The sequence below is a fragment of the Gymnogyps californianus genome, chromosome 12 (assembly GCF_018139145.2).
Source record: "Gymnogyps californianus isolate 813 chromosome 12, ASM1813914v2, whole genome shotgun sequence".
Classification (NCBI taxonomy): domain Eukaryota; kingdom Metazoa; phylum Chordata; class Aves; order Accipitriformes; family Cathartidae; genus Gymnogyps; species Gymnogyps californianus.
Window position 1 is genome coordinate 13767294 of NC_059482.1, and position 22971 is coordinate 13790264.

Here is a 22971-nt window from a genome sequence, read left to right on the forward strand (position 1 = left end):
ATTGTATGCTTTTTTCCCCTGTTGATATTTCACACTGTATCAAATACAATTCCTTAAAAATATATTACTTGCAGTAAATAGTTTAGAAAGAAAATTATGCATTTTGGAAAAGGCTACTCAAGCAAACATCCATCCTTTCCAACAAGAAGTACAAAGACACAGCTCAGACTTTCGGGGTATTTCAAAAGCATCAGCCTTTAAACCAACCACCTGTGTGTCAAATGTGCAGTCATCGCCATTAGTTAAGCTGTTTCTAAGAAATAGCTTACGATTCTCCCCTGAAAAATGCTCTGCATTTGCATTTCCTACTGGATGAAATACTATTTCCAAGAAGTATTCGATGTCTCGAGTGGTGCCAACACACACCCTTCAGAGGACACAGCTCCATCCACGCGCAATCAGGGTCCTGCTCCCCTTACACAACTCCTTCAAGAGCCGCCTCATCCTCTGTCAGACACAGCAGCGATCACCTCTCGCACGCAGCTTTTATTCTTAATTCCTATCAACATCGTCCACAGCTTTTTTCGGTGTATAACACACCCTCCAAAGTCCAAATCAAAGAGAGGTGGCGATAGTTTTCGTACAAAATGCTCCCATCTGTGCTTTCAGCTCTTGAAGGTAGTCTCAATATACATAAACGTCTAGCTTGAGACCTATTTTCCTCAGGCTTTTATTTTACATTCCTAGTAAATGTAGGAATGCTCAGCTGTTTCTTAAACACCACGAGTGTCTCAGTCATTGCCTGTATATCTAAATACTGTTCAACAGCCATCTAGGTTACACTGCTTCTGGAGCACCAGCTTGCGATGCTGCTTTCTGGACAGGAGTGCGTTGGTTTGCTCTGTTAGGTAAGGACACTGAGCAGTTAGTTACACACCACGTTTTATTTTAAAATGCTGTACAAGCATTAACTAATCTGCCCAGCACCCTGCGAGGGAGGTATTACTCTCTCCTATTTTACAGATGAAGAAACAGACAGTTCAAGTGATTTGCCCCAGGCCACGCAGCACATCAGCAGACAGCTGGGATTACCGCAACGCTCCGTCCCCACGTCCCCGGTCAGCCCACTGGGTCGCTCACGCCTGCCCTGCCAGCGGAAAGCTGGGGCTCCCGGTCGGCCAAAGGAGAGACCTTCCCGTGGCCAGGCCCCTCAGCGAAGAAGGGGCCTCCTGGAAAAGGGCTCGTGCACCTAACTGCAGGAGAAGCTCAGCGTTTTGTGTTTTAAACTTGCCACTGCGCATCCTAAAAGCCTCCAACATCATTCACTGAATTTTAAAATGTACCGTATCTAGCGAGAAACAATTCACTTCACAAACTGCAGGGATTTTTTTATTCATTGAGACCCCCAGAAAAATATCAGTAGAGTAACAGAGGCTCCATAGTCTGCTCCTCTTACTACCCTGTGGCTTAAGCTTCTTAGAGCCTTTTAAGACAGACTGAACTAGAGGCTGTTGTCCAACTTTGTCACATCCAATAATCTGAGAAAAGTCTGACATGGCTTTCAGGTGAACCCAAGTAGTTCCTATTTACATGTCTCACCTAAACCACTTGCAAAGATAGTTCAGCGCCACAGACAAGCCAGAGTCTCTAGGACTGGTTTCCAGGACTGCAAAAAGGAAAAGGTATCTGAATCAGAAATCAGGATATGTAGATTTCCTCTGCGCAGCAGCCTTTGCATATTTACAGGCAGCAAGATTTCTTCACATTTAGATCATTCTTTCCCAGCTCCCTTATTAGTCTGAAAGGACTTGACTGGATTTCCTTACACCATGATTAGCCATTTTTAAGAAGCAGCCCTCTGCTTGCTATATATACACTGGCAGAGGAGAAAAATAATTGGGGAACACATTTCATATTGTTGAAATGAAGTCCACCGAAGTCAGATTTTACAAGACATGACAACGTACTAATGCCAAACTGACACAAATTCTCATCTAGGCGTTTTGGCTTTAATGGGTTAATTAGCTTGGCTGGATACAAATTTTAATTATCTGAGTTTGACATTAATGTCCTTGGAGTGTTGTCTATAAGGATTTGGGGAATCATAGACATTATTTTAGTTACTTCTGGAAACTGTGTGTTACACTGGGATTTAAATAGTAAGAACAGACAAGAATAGTGAGAACAGGTTGATCTATTTTGAAAAGTCAGACTTTGTGAAACAGGACAGAGATGAAGCCTGGTCTACCTTGCTAGGTTCAGTTAGTCTTCAGAGAAGTCTCACAGATATAACACAGAAGAAAAAGACTGGAAAGTTAGGAAATAATCTCCTTTGAGGATAGGTGACTGGACAGAAATTTTAGATTAAGTATAACAAAGAATTCTGTATGCAACTGAGATTTAGAGTTAAGATCTCTTCACTGTCTAACACAATTTCTCAAGTAGAAGGTAACCAGTCTTAAGACGGTTATATATACACAGAGTGTTTAGACAAGCCAGGGAACAACCACCTACCTCAATTACCGACAGCAGCTCAGTTCCTCCAGAGTGAGGACCGAATACATGCACCTGAAGGCAGTACCCCAGCGGTTCTCACTCTCCACCACAGAAATGCTGGGCTGCCACCATCCCATTTCAGGTGCAGAGGGGAAGTTACATGGAGGAACCAGAGAACAGCATCTTGCATGCAAAATCTTTGATCAGCAATTTCTAGCACAATTACAATTGACCCCTGAACAAAACAAGAACACCTATCATGCAGTCTGTTAATGGAGTATGTTAGTATTACTGAGGCTGAAGGTAAAGTATCGTGCAATCTAACGCATATACTCCACTTCTGAATTCTTTGGAGATGAATTTCCTTGCAAAAGTACAGCGCTACAGTACAATTACACGGGTTGAGTTCTGGCATGCTACTTTAAGTGCGTTACTTATTTTCTTGCTTTTAAGGGTCTGCATAAGTAGATCAATCATCCGAGGATTTTTAACTGTATTTCAATAAATATATATTTAATCTGCCACAAAATATTTTTTTAGCCAATAATTTTCCAACAAACTATCACAGGTTACTTGAAACAAGTAAGATCTGCAGTTCTGCAGAAAGTAGTATCTACTAAGAGCTTTTCAAAACACCCTTCTCTGTTTTTCTATTCTTTTCTGTTCATTTTTCTAGAGATGCATTCGTTTCAAGATTCAAAAGAGAATCCTGATTGCTATTTGTGTATATGGATTTAAGCTCTCTTTGTGCTTGCAACAACATAAATAAATTAATTCTTTATAATAGCAACTGCACTAGTTCTTTAAAATGCAATGGAACCCTTTGTGCAGTAGCTTTGCACCTTTTAAAGACAACCTTCATTCTGTTTTCCATGTTCCCTTGGTATCAAAACCAAAGTCATTTGGATTTTCTTCTGTAAAAATTTGTATAGATAATTTGGCTTTAGGAACACTAACTAAACGCAATGCACTTCTCTTTTAGGTTCACACAGCTATGTAATTGCTAGAATTACATGAATACATTTAAATTCCTCCTAAATGAAGGAGGCTGGCATTCAGACAACTCCTCTGTTGTCCAGTAAGAATTATAAAAAGGTAGGGGCTTCTTTGAATCACAATATGCAACTTACAGAAAGGAGTTTATTCTCCTTACTTTCTTCCACTGTGTTCTGGTTAAAATACCTAGACTGTGGTCCTGTGAGAAACCAAACACCTCCTGGGAACTGCAGAGCAAATTTAGAGCACTTAGCACTCCACCGAATCAGCTCCTAACTTAACAAGGGTAAGGAAGGAACTGATGGAGGTTATCAAACTAAAAAGTGATCATTGCAAAAAAATGGTAAAAAAATGTTCAAAAGCACAATGAAAGAAAATTCTCCAGCACGGAGAAAAAGAGCAGGAAAAAAAAATTTTTTTTTTTAATAAAGAAAAGCAACAGCTAGATTTCTTTGTAACACTGCCTGCGCTTTTTGTTCTTTTTCCCCCCAAAAGTGAGCAGGCAAGTTTGTGTTACGTTCTTTAGAATATAAAGAAAGTTATTTTCACCCTCGGATGAAACATTAAAACCTCTAAAGGCCTCATTCATTCACAGATGGGAAATGGAAAGCCTTTCCATCATATATTTTGGAGACAATATCCTTTTTCGTGGAAATGCTGATAAGCAACAAATTCAAACTGGTCCTCATCCACCTAGGATCATCTTATTTATTAAAAACAATGGTATCTTTTAAACCCTGTATACTAAGCTATCGGTCAATTTTGATTGACACAAATATTTGTATTAAAGGTTACATACTGCAATTTACAATTGGGTACTATCACAATACTGTATGTTAATGTAATCAGTATTTTCATTTCATGAATTCATTTGCAGCATGACACTGCAAGGGTATTCTTACATAAACTGAAGACACAATTGCTAAGTAGTTCAACAATTCTCCTTTAAGTGGGATTTTTTTTTATCTGATAAATTTTTAACACAATAAAACCACTCCTAGTTCTGTGTGCAAGTTTTAATTTCCCACCTTTTAAAGTGTTTAGACACTTGGAATACCTAGCATACTGAATTAATCCACAAATATTTACAAGAAGAATCTATTTAATTTCTTTCTATAGTAACTACCACAGGGACTATTGTAATGAAAAATTTCCCATCTTAAAGAATTAATGCGATTACTGATATAGGGAAAAAATGTAATTTATATCATCACAAACACGTAAAAGATATAATCCCATATTCACAAAAAGAATCTTTATTCCCTCTTTGAATTCTGAGACAATACAGTCTTGCCTTGAGGAGAACAGAAATATTATGAAGTACCTTAAGCAAGATAATTGTAAGGGAAAAAACTACAATTGCATTATTGTTGTGCTAAACTGTGACATACTTAAAAAGCTAATTTCTTTTATTATAATGGAATTTGGTGTGCATATGCTTTAATCTACTTCACTATTTCTTCACATTTTTACACACAAACATATGTGTAAAGTGTTTCCCATTATCTGTACTACCTGGTTTAACAAACTGCAACAAATTTAAAACAATTAAAAATATACTTGGCAATTCCATAAACTTCACTAGATTTTTTTTTTTAATAGTTTTGGAACTAACTGAACATCTAGGATGTCACAAAAATGTGCAGCAAATTAAAGATCTAGTGCAACTCAAGTATTATTCAAGAAGACATGATCAATATTTTATGAAAAAGTAACATTTGACATAAGTGACTGTCCCAAATTTTGCCAAATACATTTCAACCAATCACAATGCTGAACAGTTTGCATCTAAATCAAAAGCTAAGCAAACAAAAATGTATCCCCAAAATAGGGCTTTCTACAGCTATGTCAGTTAAAGTGCATTTACTTTTAAAATTCAGTACAGTCACCCTTCAATTATTCCTTTCAATTAAATAAATTTTAACCAAGAAATTAATCTGCTGTGGCTGGGCATTTCTCTATTCCACAGAAGCAAACAAGTTTTCACTCGTTCTCCTTTAAAAAGCAAATTTAACAAAACTACTAAGACAAAAAGGATGACCTAATTAGTACTAAGTAATATTTAAAGCTTTTATATATAGTACACTCTTACTGCTACTCCTAACTTCCAAGGCTTTATACTCACTGATATTGTTTGATTTATCTGGCACTGTTACTGCTTAAGCATACAAATTCATATTGTCCATTCTTGTATGCATCCAACATACACTGAAGGAATCACACTGTAAAGAAAATTTTCTGTGAACCTTGATTAAATTAACTGTTAGGGCAGTGGTGTTCTCAAAGGCAAACAGGGTCAGCCCTGGTGACCAGAGGTCTTCAATGTGCAGACCCACGCGAAACTAGTCAAAGGCAATAAAGAAAACTCCCCAGAACCAGCAAGAAACAACACTCAGGAGTGAGTTACAGGAATCTCTACCCTTTCTAAGAGCCAGTCCCACTAGAAAACTTAAACCCTGAACAGATGCTCTCCCACTCCTCACCACTCAGGAGAGTGGGACACAAGATATGGTATGCAATGAATATGTATGTCTTGCATTTATTTCCTTGTAACTCTTAATTTCTGTTAAAGCTGAATTATTAGTGCTATACTAATTAAGTTTATTTCGGTTATCTGAACAGATTTGACCAGTTAGTTATGAAAAAATACCCATCTAAATTAAATAGAGTAATACTGGATAAAAAAATGTAGGTCACTGAAGAAACAAATCATCAACAAATATTGCCAGCTTTCTGTTCGGGAAGCAATTTCAGCATGAGCCTTTCTTTGCTCTGTTCAGACCTCAATTCCTATATATCAAAGCCTTTAAGCACACACTGGCCTTAAGCACATGCTTAAAAAAGCTTTGCTGTGTTAGGACCTTCCGACTGGCACACAGGACATTCGGGACTGCTTGCAATGTAATCCCCTGCAGTAAGCATGCTCTCTTTTCCAGTGTGTGTGACCTACTCCTGAAATTTATGTCCAAAACAAAAAGATTATGTACTAAAAATCACATCACATTGTGTCAATGTAATGATAATGCCCAATATACATCACCCTGTAAACTATGAAGCCCCTATGCTCACAAAATGCCAGTGAAATCAGAAGCCATACCTATGAAAATAACCACAGTGCAATACACAAAAGAGACTTTAAACTAATACTTGTGAAACATCAGTCTTTCACATTTGTGCCACAAGTGGCCAATTCACATTATATAGCAATGGCCTACAGGTCTTTCATGTACATAACTTTTTTTCTAATTAGAATAAACTAATAAAATCTCCAATATTCTCCTCTAAGTTGCCCTCATTTAGTGTGAAAATGGTTGAAAGAGTTTAAGACAATTTTATTTTTTAAAGGAGAAAAGTATATTTATGAAAGAAATTTTTTTTTTCCGAATCATATGTACTAATATGGTTTTTATCATCCTAAACTGAAAATAGTCCTTTAAATAAAAAGTTTTTAGTTAATATCAGTGTTTTGGAGCCTCCCACTGGCAGCCGTCACACAGCTGAAGTGAACTATCAGCTGAATGGAGGGTTTATATCCAGCATCAATGACTATTTTGCTTTAAAAGAAATTAGTACTTCTGAGTTCGTATTTTAAATGCAATTTAAAAGACCATAAAGGAAAGAATCCAGCATTTATTGTGTGTCTCCCAGCAGACTCTTTAATGTTCAAACATCTACTATGCAAAGGTCAAATGATTTCACTGAATGTAACGGTGACAAAAATATTCTGCAGCACTGAAAAAAAAAATCAGATGATCAAGGAAAAAGATATGGTCCTGAGATCTCGCAAGAGTCACAATAAATAATGTAGATTCAGTTCAGTAAGAAAGAAAATTGCAAAGTTGTGTCAGGAGAGCCAGATTAAGAAAGGTAATAGGTAAAATACAAATTACATAGTTTTGGCAATGTTCTTCATAAAGGAATATTTTAAAGTAATACAGCAAATGAATTTTTATAAAAAAACCCAACTTTTCTTACACAAATATTGCTTGGACAGAATTAAAAAAAAAGACCAAAACGTATTCAGATGGGGAACCTCTGAGGTATTCTGCTACGGCAGCAACATGGATAGCTGAACTCAAAAATCCAGCATAAATAGTTGCAGTAGTTGTAACATACACAGGGTAAAACTGCAGTAAGCACTCATTCCTGAATGAGACAGATTACAGGTAAAACCAATACAAAAAAAATTTACTCCAACGCTTATCTGAAGCAAACAGCAAAGGCTACTAGGTACCAATTTATTTTCCATTTTATTGTGCTTTTCCTTCCTTGACATTTACATCAAATATTTTAGGCTCTCATTCTTTCTAACATAAAGAGGTTCCAAAGTGTGCCATGCACACCACTTGCTGGTGGTCCTGGCTCTTCAAAGCCAAGATCTCACCACCAACTAAAAAGAGCTGCAAACAAAACCAGGAATTGCCTATCTGTCTCTGTGATGTGCTGCTATGTAAGATGAATTTGGTGGTCACCAACGGCACCTGATCTGGGGAGATCCAATGAATCTCTCCACACCACCGGATAGGAATGTCAAGGGCAGGAGGCAGAAATGCAGCTGAGCAGCAAGTGAGGGACAAAAAAAACAAGCAGGAGTAAAGCATGTGTAGAGGGAGAAGAAAGCTGGAAAGTGATATGGACAAAGGGGAAACAAAAACAAAGGACAAGGCAGCAAAGACATAAGAGACGAGACAAGGGAACAGAACATAGGGAATAAGGTAACTAAGAGCAAAAGTACAATGTAACGTTCACTTTCTGGAAGAGAATACAGCATTTCTCACATTAAAAAAAAATGAAAGGGGGTTTTTAGTTTGTTTTTTTCTTTTTTTACTTTTGTGTATAATAAACAAATGAACAAATCTTGACTGATTTTGTACTCTAACATCTAACATCAAAACCTGAATTTTGGTAACTTAAGCTGATGTATCATTAAAAAAAAAAGCTCTGGCTAGATGTTTAAAAAAATTAGACATATCCAATAAAATACCAAATAAAGATGGAAAATAAGGTGCTAAATTGATATTACATCTGAATGAGACTTCTGTTAGCAAGCTCACAAAAAAAAACCACTGTAGATGCTACTAATTTTATATAGTAATACAAAGATACGTAATTTTGACTATTAAATTATGTTCAGAAACATACATACGTTTTTTTCTGTGCTCAACCAGTGCAACAGCCTGCTTTGCTGAGCATTTTGAAAACCAGTTGTCCCCAAGCAGAACAGTAACCTCATTGGTGTGCACAAGTTTTCCTGGCATGAAGGCAAGAGGACCAAAAGGTACCTGTCAAAGGCACAGAAGAAACTGCTGAAAATCACTAATGAAAATAAAACCTAGACTGTCATTCATATCTTAGTTTTTAAAAAAAAAGTAAAATACAGACTTAAAGAAATAAAAATTCTACAGCAGTTATTTAATGACTAACCCTTCATAAATATTCAAATGACCAGATCCATTTGAATTTAGTATTGTACTTACAAAATCAGAAGAGTGGTATTTAACTAGGCAAGTTGTTTTGTGACGTAAAACTATAGTATAGCTGAATGCTCGCATGGAAAACAAATTCACTTAATCCTAACATGTAAGCCTTGATAATAAAAATATTATCATTTAGATGAGTTACATATTTGTTATACACAGACTACATTCATTTCCTAATAAAAGCAAGTTTAGCTTTGCTAAAATTTTTAAAATACTTAAATAGGTATGGTCAACTCAAAGATGAGTTGCTTTTCTCAGTATCTGTCTTGCTAATAGTAAGTATCTAGAAACCTCAGTGCAAATTTGTGGGGCTACTAGCAGGATCACAGACTGTGCTTAATCTCACTTTTTCATTCACCAGTATGCAGACCTCAATCTTCGAGCGATGCTCCACCAAGCAACGCCCGTCCTCTAATGACTCTCCAGGCACAGGAACAATACATAAAACCAGAATACTTCAGACAGGAGTACATTGGTGATAAACACATTTTATAACTTTAAGAGGTGCTTCTTAAAATGTGTAACCCCCATTGTAACATGTATTGCAATGTATGGGACATTATTTTTATGAATTAAGACACCTTCCACAGCCCACACTTTACAGACGGTGCCTGGGCAAGTCCTATCGCTGAGGAGCAGCCTTGGCCACCCTCACTCCTGTCTCCTGCACCAGCCCCCTGCATTCTTACCCTCAGACCTACTGCCACCTGCCTGGCTGCCTTTGGGCTTCAATTGCTAAGAAATTAGGAGACCAAAATCAAATTAAAGTTAAAATGGAGATGGCAAAAAGCTAAGAACCACATCCACATCAAGTCTTCTCTTTCTTAGGGTAAAAAGAGATCTGTCTCAGCCAGTTTGTATCAGTTCCTTCTACTTTATTCCTCTGCTGCCTTCTTCGTTTCCTCAGGATAGCCACTTGCTTTCTCATCGCATTCGTGCTGAAGCAGAGCACTTGGCCCAGTGGATCTGTTTCCTTGGAAAGCCATCTTCCCTAGCTTCAGTATCCAGGAGGGTACCAATGCTTGAAACAGTTCTCCAGCAGGCAGGATCCTGACGTTAAGACTATGCAGAATGTGCTTTTCCTACACATGTACCCTTCCTGACTTGTTTTTCAAGTAGCAGACTGCACCATTTGCCTGTTCACTCTTCCCCCAAAATTATGAAAGCAAAATTGAAAACACATGAAAATATTTGGCTAACAGGATAGGAACTATTTATATACATTTAAAATAACAGATGTGAGTTGACATTGCTGCTTTAACTAAGAATAAGCCCTATCTAGCTTTTTTAAAAACAGGGGTTTTCTATGCTTCGAAACAACACAATCTTTTTGCTTTACATCATGTGGCCACACATATACACATGCTAAATGGACTACACACATAAAATCTGGAGCTGAATCACTAGCACAGGAAAGGGAAACACTCTTTTCCCACATGGTAAGTGTACTCTAACGCCGTCTGACTAACAACTCAACTCTGTACGCTGAGCCAGGCTGCCAAGGAAGAAAGCAGTCAGGCACTTTGTGCTGAAATTAGCCATTCAGTTCTTTATAGTACAACTTCCCTCCCTTCAAAGATATACCTTGAATTGGACCTAAGAAGGGAGGAGGGAAAAAAAGAGAGAAAAGCCAATTTGGTCAAAATTCTGGTGAGTGCAAACCAACAGGGTAAGTTTACACAGCCAGCTGTGCAGTTGTTAGGGAAGATTCAAAGCACCAGAAAAGATCGCTATGTCAATGTGAAGATCAGTGAAACAAAAATTAGCAGCACCTTTTTATGTAAAAATCAATGTTCTAGAGTTTAGTTCCATGAATCAGGAAATACTACGGCCACTTTCTTCTCAAGAAATGACTAACTACCATAATTCAGTCATAATTATAGTTTTCTATACAATAGATTTACATATCAAACATGTCAGGTTTTGTGTTAGCATTTATGTCATCAGTTCTCAGTTGTCAGTAACATTGTAATTTATAATGGATTTCAAAGAAAAGAAAAAGAAATAAAAGCAAAGGTTCAACTATTATAATAATAAATGTAACATTACAAAGTACTATGTGGCAACCTGAATAACACCTCACCGCCAGTGCATATACCGGAGTTACTAAAAATTTTAGCTCATTTTCTTGTGCGAACTCTACAGCTTACATACCATGATATCGTAGGACAGTTTATCAGGCAACGTACGGAGTCGTTCCTGAAGAGCCTCATAATCGCTCTCCACCTTCTTCCTGTTGACAAATTCAAGTTGATTCAATTTCATATCTAAAGTAAAGAGTTAATGTTTTTCTGCTAGTGATTCAACAACACACAAAAAATACAGAAAAATAAACTATTTTACTCTTAAACACATATAGTTGATAGATTAATAACTTATTTATAAAAGACTTGGGATGACAAACATAATAGATTATTTTAGAATAACGTGTATTAAAATAGGGACATGATTATTTTAGATTGTGCATGCCTTTCTGAATTTGAATTTTTTATGGTGCAAAGAATCAGTTCTTTCACTAGGATTTGGCACATTTCACTCCATGTTCAAGTTCAACAGTTATACCACCATCAATATTTAGAAAAATAACTGAAAATCCAGTTTATAAGAGGCAAATTCTTCAAAGTATCACTTGTAATAAAGAATTCATGACCTTGGTTTGAGCTGACACAAATGGGCAAAATTTTAATTAATTCTGATTTTCACGTGAACTTTGTGTTCCTACCAAGAGTCAACACTCCTGAAAGATGGCTTGACCACCAGAATTCTGTTGCATCTTCAATCCCTGACAAGGGACAATACAGGTGAGGAACATCCCTTCTGCTGCTTCTCTATCCAAAATGTAAAGAAGGTTCATGCTACATGTTGCTATCCAAGACAAAAATGGATTGGGGAACTTCGACAAATTATTCTCACGGTAGACACCTGGCTCTTCAGAGGACTTTGCAAGATAAAGCGTTTCAATTGCTGCAGGGATTTTCCTTTGTGTGCAAAACAAGCAACTACACTCCCTCTAAAAAAGTCTTCTTTTGTGAAGACACTCTTAAATACTTAAATTTGGCTGGAAAAAGTCTTTTAATGAACCACTGCCATTCTGAAGATGGTCAGAAATCAGCTCCTGCATGAAGTAGGTGGCATATAAATGTCAGGTTTGATGATATTGTTTACTTGTACTTCAAAATAGTAAACATATATATGGCAGTAAATTCTGCAATAAAAGGCAACTGAAAGCACGGAGCAGCACACTTAATGCTGACCCAAGATGCAAATTACAGGTTTTCTGAGGATGATTCAGGAAAGCAATCTATAAATGTGCTGAAAAATGAATGTCATAGTTGATAACACAACTCTCAAAATATTATCATTGATTTTCTTAGATTCATAAGCAGAGTGAAATCTTCTTCAGCATTCGTTATGAAAAATTATCTGATACTCCTGTGTTTTGACTCATTTGCTTCCATAGTTGAACTTTGCTGTTATCACTCTACTTCATACCTGGAGTACTTCATATTTTAAGTTGTTGAACTGGTCTTGAAAAAAAGAATTTAGGTTTTTATGCCACTTGGACATTAAAACTGTATTCCATATAACTGATTTACAAAAGATGCTTGCTGCTGCTTTGATTTGACAGCAGATTTCTCCCAGACATTTTAGGCAAGTTTCTGTCCATTGCCCACATCAAAGTGAAAATATAATTCACTTCCTTCAAAGAAGAAGGACAAACTCATGAATCTTAACAAAATTCACTGAGATGGTTTTTGGGGGGAAGCAATACAGTGACAACTTGGTGACAACAATAACAATCAATTACTTAACGATATTTACAGAATCCAGCCTTTGCCTCACAGAGATCCGTATCTGAGAAACGGATGCTGATGCACTCCAACCACCCGCTGAAAAACAAACACAATCCCCAAGCCAAAGGCCTTGCCCATGTCTCAAATGCAAAAAGAAGACTCCATGGGAAGAGAATGGTATGAAAATCCCCCCACTCACAGCAGGATTAAACGTTCCCATCATTTCATGGCTGAAAGTCACTCAACATTTCTTCATTAATCTGAAAAGAAGATACTGCCTTTAAGGTCTGACTGCTGCCCGTTACTGAATAATCTGATTAGGGTACAGGAGAAATCACTTGCTACAAAAGCTATCTTGCTTTACAGAGCAAAGTATGTTTCTTTTTTCAGTGGGACTACTGCCCTTTGCTGATCAAACCTCCACCATGGGAATCTCTAAAAGTGCAGCCACATCCTGAACGGGACCATCGAGATACAGAAAATTAAAATCAATCCTTTTAATTAATTGGCCTGAAATAGCATTACTTAAGGAAGGAAGCTGACCTCCCTTGTCACCTATAGCTGATGGTCACACGAGCTCTGGGGTGTGCTTGCGCTATGCTCAGTCCCAATAAGCAATGAAGAACCACAGTGAACGGGGAAGATGAATGTTGGGACTCCAGCTATGAACATATCCCTAGAAGGGGAAACGCATGTCTAGATGTTTAATCCCATACCAGACCCATTATTGGATTCATGGCTTCAGAAAATAATTTAATGGAAATATGCTGAAGCTGAGCATTTTAAAATCCTTGTTATTCACCCAATTCTATTTAACAGTCTTCTGTGTCACTGACTACTTAAAAGGTCTTATATAAACAAATTATTCAGTTGAAACGAGCACTCGGCTCTTGCACAATCAAGATCTAAATAAGGGTACTAAATTTTAAATAATTTTTTATAAAGTAACGATTGTACGGATGCTGTATAAACTGCTTTTCTACATAAAAGATATCAGTAAGTTAGGTTTTCCTTTTGACATTCTGTGCCCAAAACCCCCAAGTTCATGGGGCCATGGCCAGAGTTTGCATAAAAGCAAACACACGAGCAACCGCTTCCACAGCCAACCCTCCCATCCCACTCCACAAACGTCAGCCATTTTTATAAGAGGAATAATTGCCACAACTTTCCAAACTTTTAAAAATCTGTTCGAATTTTAAGGCTGTCAATTAGTTTATTTCTGAAAAATACTCTCTCTTAGTGAAGAATGTACATGCAGAATTTCACACGGGACCAAATTGGTATTGACACTGCAAAGCTCCTGAGAAAGTACATGTGCTGGGGATATTCCGCCTGACTTCACCACAGCAGCACCAGTAGGCACTTCAATAATATTTCCCTTATTGAAAATTAATGCAGTCTCTGAGTTTTAAACATAAATGAAACATATTAGTTTCAGATTATTTTTGCGAGCCAATAGTCAGAATTTAATATGATGATGTGTATAGATTGCCTTGATTTTTTTCCTCTTATCCAGTGCTCGCAGCCTATGTGCATTTAAACTAAAAACATTTGATACACACTAAATATAAATTATTTGCTTGGAGATCTTTCAGGCATGAAGAAAAAGCCTCTTAAAATAAATTTAAAATATTATATGCTTGATGGTGTATAACCAAAGGTTTAATCTCACCACTAAAGGGGCAGTTGCTGTGATTCTGCAATAACCCTGCAGACAATAATCAAGACAGCTCCTGTTGTTCTCTCAGTAAAATCATGGTAAACACAGCATGGATATATTGTAATTTGATATCTGTAAGATCAACTGTTATATCTCACAGTAACTCATAATATAAGATTTCATTCACCATTAAATGTACATTTTCCTCAGATGCCATACAAAACTATTATTTACTAAGCATGTTTTCTATTAACCATAGATTGCCAACAGAGAAAAAAGTGTCCAGAAATAATTTTTTTACATAACAAACTATTTCTTTCTAAGCATTACAAACTAAGCTTTATCACATACTTTACTGGGGGAAAAAACCAGGGAAACATTACTTTCACATTGTTTTAGCACATGGAGGCGGGAGAAGCAGAATTCCCCTACTTGCTCCATAGTTAGAAAGAAAACAAGAATAATTAATTCTACCCTGGGAGTACCTTTTCACCAATCAGGCAAATTCAGCATTCATCCCACAAGGTTACTTGGGGGAAAATGACGAATGAGCTGGGTATTTAAAACAGAAGTATAAATACTAAGGCTGAGTGTATTTGTGATTTAAAGTAATGATATCAGTGGAAAATATATACATTTTTAAAAGAGTACACTGCAACAATACTGAGCTCTCGTTAACTATAATCCCCAAAACGTGCTAGTAGGATTTGGCTATCATTAGAATAAATGGCAATACTTTACTAAAATATAACTAGGTTACTCATCAGTATTTTAGGCATGTAATCAAACATTTTTCACTTACCAGTGCTGGATTTTTTCTTGGCAGCTAGTGACCACCTGTCATTAAAACAGATAACTACTCATGAAAAAACAAGGCTAAGCACACAGCTGCAATGTCAATGCATCAGAAGCGAGAACAGTAGCTTTACAGATTTGGTGGTGTCTCTATATACATTTTTATTTGTCAGTGTAAAGGCATGTGAATGGTAGTTCTTAAGCAGCACACTTTATCACACACTAATGCAGACTGATAACCACAGAAAAAATTACAGCTTTTCAATTCATATTTTGGTACAATACCTGCTCCATAACTATTAGGTGACACACGATATAAGATAAGTAGTAGTTTGTGCAATCTGCAGATCTATTTTCAGTGTTACATGTTTGCAGAATAAGAAAACAACATAAATTATAACAAGACATCGATGTAACTTCCATACTCAGTCATTAAAAAACAAAAACAAATGAACCCCACAGCACCAAAAGTATTTTTTCCTTTATCAGTACATCCACAAATGTTTCCACTGTCCGTTTTAATTTGAAAAAGCACAAATTAATTTTGTGGTGTTTAAATACAAGGATATTTGACACCATTATGGGCTGCTGGCTTCCATTCTGTTCTTTCTGGGTGTCAAAAATGAAAGTTTTAATCTGAATATTTCACTTATTTCTTTATGCCACAGGCTTTCCCAGGAGATCCAATATAATTTACAAAATAAAGCGCATTGTTAAAATGAAATACTTTTTTTCTTTTTTAACTGTATTTTTTAGACTATGTAGATATAGCATACAGACAAGATGCTGAAACCTGTGACCTTCTCTGCCATAATTACGTGGAGATTTTGTCTTTCAAAACATATTCTGATCTCTGAATAATGGTTACCAAAAATACAGCACAAACAATTTCATTCAATTATACGAAATGCAATGAAGCCATGAGGCAATTAAATATGTCTAGACATCTTCTCAATATAAGCGTTTTCTAGATTTTTTTTTTTTTTTTTTACAAATTTCGTTTTTCCTATAGCCAAAATAATGCTAACATTTGAAAGCAATTAATGAGAAAATTTGCAGAGAAAACAATAACATACATTCAAGTACCACTGAAATCACTGGAGCAGATAATTCTTCTTTTTTTTCAAACAACAGAATGAAAGACAATTTTTTTTTAGTTAGCATATGTGCAGCTATTGCAGAACAGATCTCAGACCCTGCACTTTCTACTCATATAGGAGTAAAAAAAATAGGACTACTTTGTGAGCTAATAATTCTTTAAAAAGAGTAAAGTACTTAAATGAAAAGCATCAGCTCTACATTTGTGGTTACACTATTTCATAATCCATCAGGAGATTCAGCCAGGTAGCTCGTCCCGCGTAAGCCAGGTTTAAATTTATTACTCGCTTTAAACTCCTATAAATCAAACGCCTAGCAAATATTTTCCTTAATGTGCAAGCTAACTACTTTTAAGGTTAAGAGTACATATACAGACTTCTACCGGACATCAATTCAGAAATCCAATTCATACTATTAAGCCCATTTTAAGAGTAAAGTTTCCGTAAAAGGTATAAATCATACAGCGCAGCAACGTTTGATAACAATACTAACACACAATGGAGCCCACCACTAACAAGTAGAAGAGTCAGAGCCTATTCTATCAACATCCTTCATTCTTTTCAGATTTGGTAGTGTTTGTGAAGTACACAACATAATTAAGCATACAAAAATGTTTATGAAATCCTTTAAGAAAGTTCCAGTTTAATTGCCCCATTACAGATGAAGATGGAAAAGACAGGAAGCTTTCCATTCCCAATACATGACTTTCCATGCATGAAGTGAGCTAAAAGCACAAAAAGAAAAGCCCTGCAAACCATAAGAGCAGCATGTTCATTAACCTCTACATGATAATCCTTTCGTAGCTGCATATTAACTAGTTACATATTCATAATCATTTACATTATTTAGAGGACCTTCTACGAAAATTTCCAGGCTATATCCATTAGCTACAATGTTAAAGGTTACAGAAGATAGTCTACTTAATGCTTCCAGGAAGCTTTTTTAATTAGTAAATATGTAAATTGGGCACATATGCTTTTTGTGTTTTTAAAAAACAGTCCATCAGTAAAACAGCATAGGGGCATATGCTGTTTCCATCACCCTTTATCCCCTTTAAAAAAAAAAGAAAAGAAAAATCAATAACACCAATCAATTTTAATTTAATTCTTCTTCTTTGATATAATCTCTCTTGAAGGCATACTAAAGGGTGGAACCAACAACAAACCTTTTCGTTTCAGTGGCCAGCATAAAATGAGACCTTGTACAGAAGTGCTAAAATATACCACCTTAAAAATGTTTCAGGCTGCACTTCTGGAACTGAACTCTATTAAAAAAATAGAGAGAGAATAAATATTGAAAAACAGATGGAGATCAATTATGCATATGTCCTTTATTAGGTCAGTCCCACTGTTTGGATAACAACTGGTCTTATCACAGCAAAGAAACAAATAGATAAATATATAAACAAATCTTTGATTCTTTGCCTTTAATCAAACACAGGGAAATCATTAGTCTATCTTCCACACATAATTTATATCTAGAGTTACAATTAAAGAATGAAAATTCCTTTCAGGGTAAATAAAATAAATGACCTGTTTGTTTGTTCATTTTAGTTCAATGTGTCTGGACACCTAGTGCCACCAACTATGCATTACTTTTAAGACATCGTAGTGGAACTGGTATCAATAAACTCTAAATTCTCCCCTTTTAGACATAAAAATGTACGAGTTTGTGAATGCATGCGGTTATCAATGGCTTATCTGCATACTAAAATATTTATTAAACTACTCTTGCAGCAAACTTAACATTACCTAATCATGGGTCTGGTTATTAAAACAGGATCCACTGTCGGAAAACACGTTCCATGATCTTAAAGAAAGCAAATGGGCAAATACCTTGTTTCCTTCCTTTCCTCCAACAGCAACTTGTTAAAATTTAGTGCTTCTCGAGCCCCTGACCAGGCAGAGCCAATACCTGGGAGCTCCACGAGCGGCCCCCCTGGACAGTCCTGGCAGAGCACACCTCTGTGCGCCTGTAACCCAAAGTGTAATTCCTTCTGGATTAAAAACCAAACCGTTAAAGCAGAAGATTACGCATTCGTTCTGCTCTCATTACTACTAGCCTGAGCTATTTAAAGGGAAGCATACGTTGCTGCTTTTAGGGAATCTCTTCTTTCTAGGTTTCACAAGCAGAGTCACAGCAGAGCAGGAGGATCATCAGCTTTAGACCTACGATCACTTCCCAGGTGCTCCCCAGTTCCACCGTGCCAATCTGAACACAGGGCAGCTTGCAGGCTAGTGACTCCAAATCACCCCCAAACAACTCCTATCATACAGCCAAAGACTTCATTAGCCGTATGAAGGCAGAAAACTCCTGTTCTCTGCAACACTTTCTCTCTTTCCAATCTAGCTATTTATATTCCACCTTCTCCAGGATCTTCCATCTGAAGAGCTCAAAAACTTTTCCATGAATTAAAGTATATTAACACTGGTCAGGAACGGGGCTAGAAACAGAAGCCAGATCTCCTAACTCAGCAGCCAGGCACTGCAATCACTAGCAACGTTCCTTGGGAATGAAGACAGGTGAGAATGATGCTGGAGCACAAAGCTGGTTCTCACCTGTACATGCCCATGGGTCTCTAACCTGTTCCACATTACCCCCCCCACCACCTTTCCCCAGCAGTCCTCACCCTCACATACAAGGGCACCTCTTTCTTCCACCTCATTTTTCCTTAACTGTTGCTTCTGCACATGCTCCCATTACTAACAGCTGAATATAATTCTCTGTGGTGTTTCTGATTATCAAGGTGGTGCACAAATAGTTCTGCTCTCCTCTCCAGTCCAAGACTATTTTGTTTCATTTAGGTAGTTCTCCGAGGTGGAGTGCATGCATGCACGTGTGTCTCTACTAAGCAGCCAGGCACTGCCTACAAAGGTGATGGTTTTAGCACACTGAGGGTTATTCTTCTCTCTCTCATCTGTTCTGAACAGCAATAAGGCAAGCTGCCAAGTCAGAATTTTATTTATGTCTTGGTTCGTGAAAAATTATAAGCAACAGAGCTGGTACTGGTATCATCTGTAGACAGTTTTGGGTACCAATGCTAAACCTGCTGTATCCGAGTCACACAGTCATGTTCAAGTCTAAAGAACCAGAAACTGGTATTTTTAAGATGAAAGTTAATTTCAACGAAAATGATGAAAATAAAAATGCCCCATCAGATTAGGAAGAGTTCCTTAATGAATGAGAGGCTATTTCCACACTTGTGGGTATGAACGTGGAAATATGCAGCACGGCACAAAAGCAAAGTTTCCGTTTAAACAAATTGCAAGTTAGGCATCTAAGAGGCCAACCAAAAACGTGTGCTGTTTCTGCATGTATACTTGGATGTTTGCTCCAAAACTGTGGCTCACAATCTGGCTGGTCTTCTGAAATTAGAAGCTAGGGACACAGATCTAATCCCAGCTCTGATTCTATTTCTTCTATCTGGCCTTGAGCAAATCACAACCTCTCAGCCTACATTTCTTCATCTGCAAAATGGGGATAATAGTATTAACCTACCCACCTCAGAGTGTTTAATGATGATTAATTAATGTGAGAAAAGCACTCTAAAGATGTAAGAGCACTATATAAGTGATAAAGCATTATTTACCACTTGAAAAGTAATCTGAATAAAATCAGATATGCAAGTAATTTGTTTACATGTAGCAATAATATAATTTGTGACTATTTAATCTTGAATTAGTCTCACTTTAAACATCCCTTTCAATCACATTTCCAGTTACTTAGGGAAAATGACAGTATGGAATACTTTTTGTGGAAGCAGAGCAAGTAATGAGGTGGTAATTAAAGTAAGGGTCTAATAAAGTCTAAAACCAATGATTTGCCTTCAGGAGACTGTCCCTGCCATTTGGGACTGTGTAAATATCTCAGTCTCGACCTTGGTTCTGCTGTTCCGAATCTTCCACAAACTACAGCGGAAGTGTATGCTGGTTTTCTGAAATGCAGATCCACGTTTGCAATGCTCATGATAAATCCAAGGTAATTTCCACTACTGACCTAATTCAGATGACTCCAACTCTGCACAGTTTTAACTGCTTAACCTTCTACATTCAAGTATTTACTGCAGTTGATACATGCACATGAGCTGCCTCCATCTGTAAATGTTTGCAGTATCAAAACCCACTCTGCCACGCAACTCATGCATGAGATTTCTCTGTCGCACCCCCAAACCCTAGAAGTTTACCGATGAAATAACCAGTTCACAATACGACTTTACGTTACAGAAGAACACTAATGGGTGGTCAAATATTTAATCATCTCTTGGTAACAAGGATGTAACAAGCCACACGCAAAATAAACATTTAAAATGAATTTTCATTTTTTCCTCTAGGAAACTACACAGTACTTGCCTAAAACACAGCAATCACTGATGGAGAAAGACAGAATTAACATTTGCACAATTGTTTTTCCTAGAGCCCCATTTTCAATCAAAAAATGAAATAAAACTATTAAAAGTTCTTCAGTCTGTTGGCACACTGTATGATCTAATGGAAAAGGAAGAAAGCATTTCTGAGCTCTCATATTCATTTATTAAATCATATTACTCAAAACCACTACATTTCAACAAATTATTAACATAAATCCCCCTTTGGGTGGAAACTTTTGCCTTTTGAAGAAATGTGCTTGGGAAGAATACTGAAGGAAAAGAGAGGCTGAAAGAAATCTGAATCATGGCAAACATTTCTTTCTAAAGGAAAAAATCTGATTTAAAAATATAACCGCAATTTTTACCTTTCTCTACAAGAAAACAAGTAAAACCTACTATTTTTATATTAATTGTGTACACACAAGCGGGTCTTTCAGTTTTGCCGAAAAAGCAGTCCATAACTATTATTTATCAATAAATAAAAACTAAGTTCTGACCAAAATGATGTTGGGGAGCTTAAAAATTCTACTTGAAACATTTAAGAATTATAAAGCAGACAGAAAATGCCTCATCTTTTCTTTGCCAGCCGGGAAATTCTGCCCTCTCAAGACTATTTTATGTTGTGAACACTGCTGTGGTTATAGGTCACGTAGACAAATGACTTACAGTTACCTTGCAGTAAGCATGGCACACGTAAGCGTGGCAGCCAGGCAGGCAGTGTCAGCTTACACGAGCCAGCACCCTTCTTCCTCACTTCCAGTCATGAGTTCCCGACACCTTTATGCTGTTTTGCTGGTTGTCAGTCCCCTTTGGGAGTCATTTCAACTCACAAACCCAGCAAAAATCCCAAAGACAGCAGGATGTTTTCCACTAAGTGAGTGAGTTTAGCTCTGAAGCAACTGAACTGGTGCAAGCGAGGAACAAACCGGAGTAAGGCCTCGTCCTTCCCTGGTAGTAGGTCAGTATCCATGCCACATAACTTCATCTTGAGACAGAGCTAAGGAACTCGTAACTTAGTATTTTAGCTTACTTCAGGTAAACATATTCATGTGGCTATACCATATCCAAGCTAGCTCAGGTACCAAGACAGCAGCAGACCAACATAAGCATAGAACTCCTATGATCTAACTTACCAAACATCTCAAGCAGGTTTTGCAAGCTTCGATGTAGTCTATGGTGCAACAACTATGCTGCTAGCAATACCTGAGTTAACTAGCTTAAAATTGACATGAGCCATGGCACCTGCCTCACAGACATACCTTCAGGCTGTGGTTCAACATTCAGCCACTGTCCTGAGTAAACTAGTCATCATCCCTCCCTGTCTCCAGCTCCTCAGTGCCACTGTCTTATCCTTCCAACCCCAACACAATCTGCTGGCAGACATTTGCGATGCTGCACAATCAAGCACATTAGGGAACCACACTGGCTGAAAAACAATCCAGGAAGAAAAAAGAAGCAAAAAAGTCAACAACAAAGTTTGGTTTTAAGCTGGATCCCAACCCCAGTCACTGAGCAGTGTCACAAATGTGCCACCCTAAAATTGCTAAAAGGCAGAAACAAGCAGTCACCAAAAAAAATCTAAGATTAAAAAGTTGTTCACCAAATTACAGTCATCTCCTTCCTGGATAACTCACGTGATCATTAACGAAATTTTTGAACAAGTGACTGAGACTGTTGCTCACAACTGCTCTAACTTGGTATGAGCATGGCCACAGCTCATACCAAGGGCCAGTCCAGTTTCACCCATCGCTGGCTCTGCATTTCCCCCGCCACATTCGTGCTGGCATCTGACACAACCATTTTGGCATGCGTTACTGGATTCCTCCTACCCCACAGCAGTCTCATCACAAGTGTTAGTACAAAAGCAGTGGAGAGATTCACCCTTTTTATGACAGTGAAATTGCAGCCTATGCTAACAGACAAGAGGAACCACAAAACCAGTAACTGCACAGTGCAGCCCAGTGTCCTAATGCCCCACTACAAAAAAATGAAGTCTTAGTGCAGTTGCTGCTCTGAGGGCCTCAAGATGGCAAGCTCCAAGCTAGCATATCCATCTGCAAGACTGGAGCTTCAGATTCAAACAAAATACAATTTCACAATCTCAAAGGATGAAAGAAATAAATGAGGTAAGGGGTACCCAAGTCAATCTGAGAAGACAGGTTATGAGCGTAACTTCCGGAATGGAGACCTGCAAAGATGCTAGAGATACTAAAGATGATTCCCAAACAGTACCCTGGTCACTGCATCTACTCACAGAATCTGTAGACAGCTATAGGAGCAGCACAATTTAGTACATTTAAATTTTGTGGATATAATCTCATCTACACATTTTAATTACCAATGAGG

General features: G+C 37.4%; 1 protein-coding gene across 2 annotated transcripts in view; it reads right to left on the reverse strand.

Moving 5' to 3' along the window:
- The window catches only part of URI1 (URI1 prefoldin like chaperone), a 42906-nt gene that overhangs the window by 15268 nt on the left and 4667 nt on the right, over window positions 1-22971 (reverse strand). Inside the window, exons 2-4 of one of the 2 annotated variants that reach the window (XM_050903998.1) lie at window positions 15169-15203; window positions 11067-11145; window positions 8579-8714 (exon numbers count right to left, since the gene is read on the reverse strand). In XM_050903998.1, coding sequence (XP_050759955.1) covers window positions 8579-8714; window positions 11067-11145; window positions 15169-15203 — 250 coding nt within the window. Of the gene's footprint in view, window positions 1-8578; window positions 8715-11066; window positions 11146-12905; window positions 12973-15168; window positions 15204-22971 lie in introns of those variants that run through there. The other variant, XM_050903999.1, reaches the window with a different exon arrangement.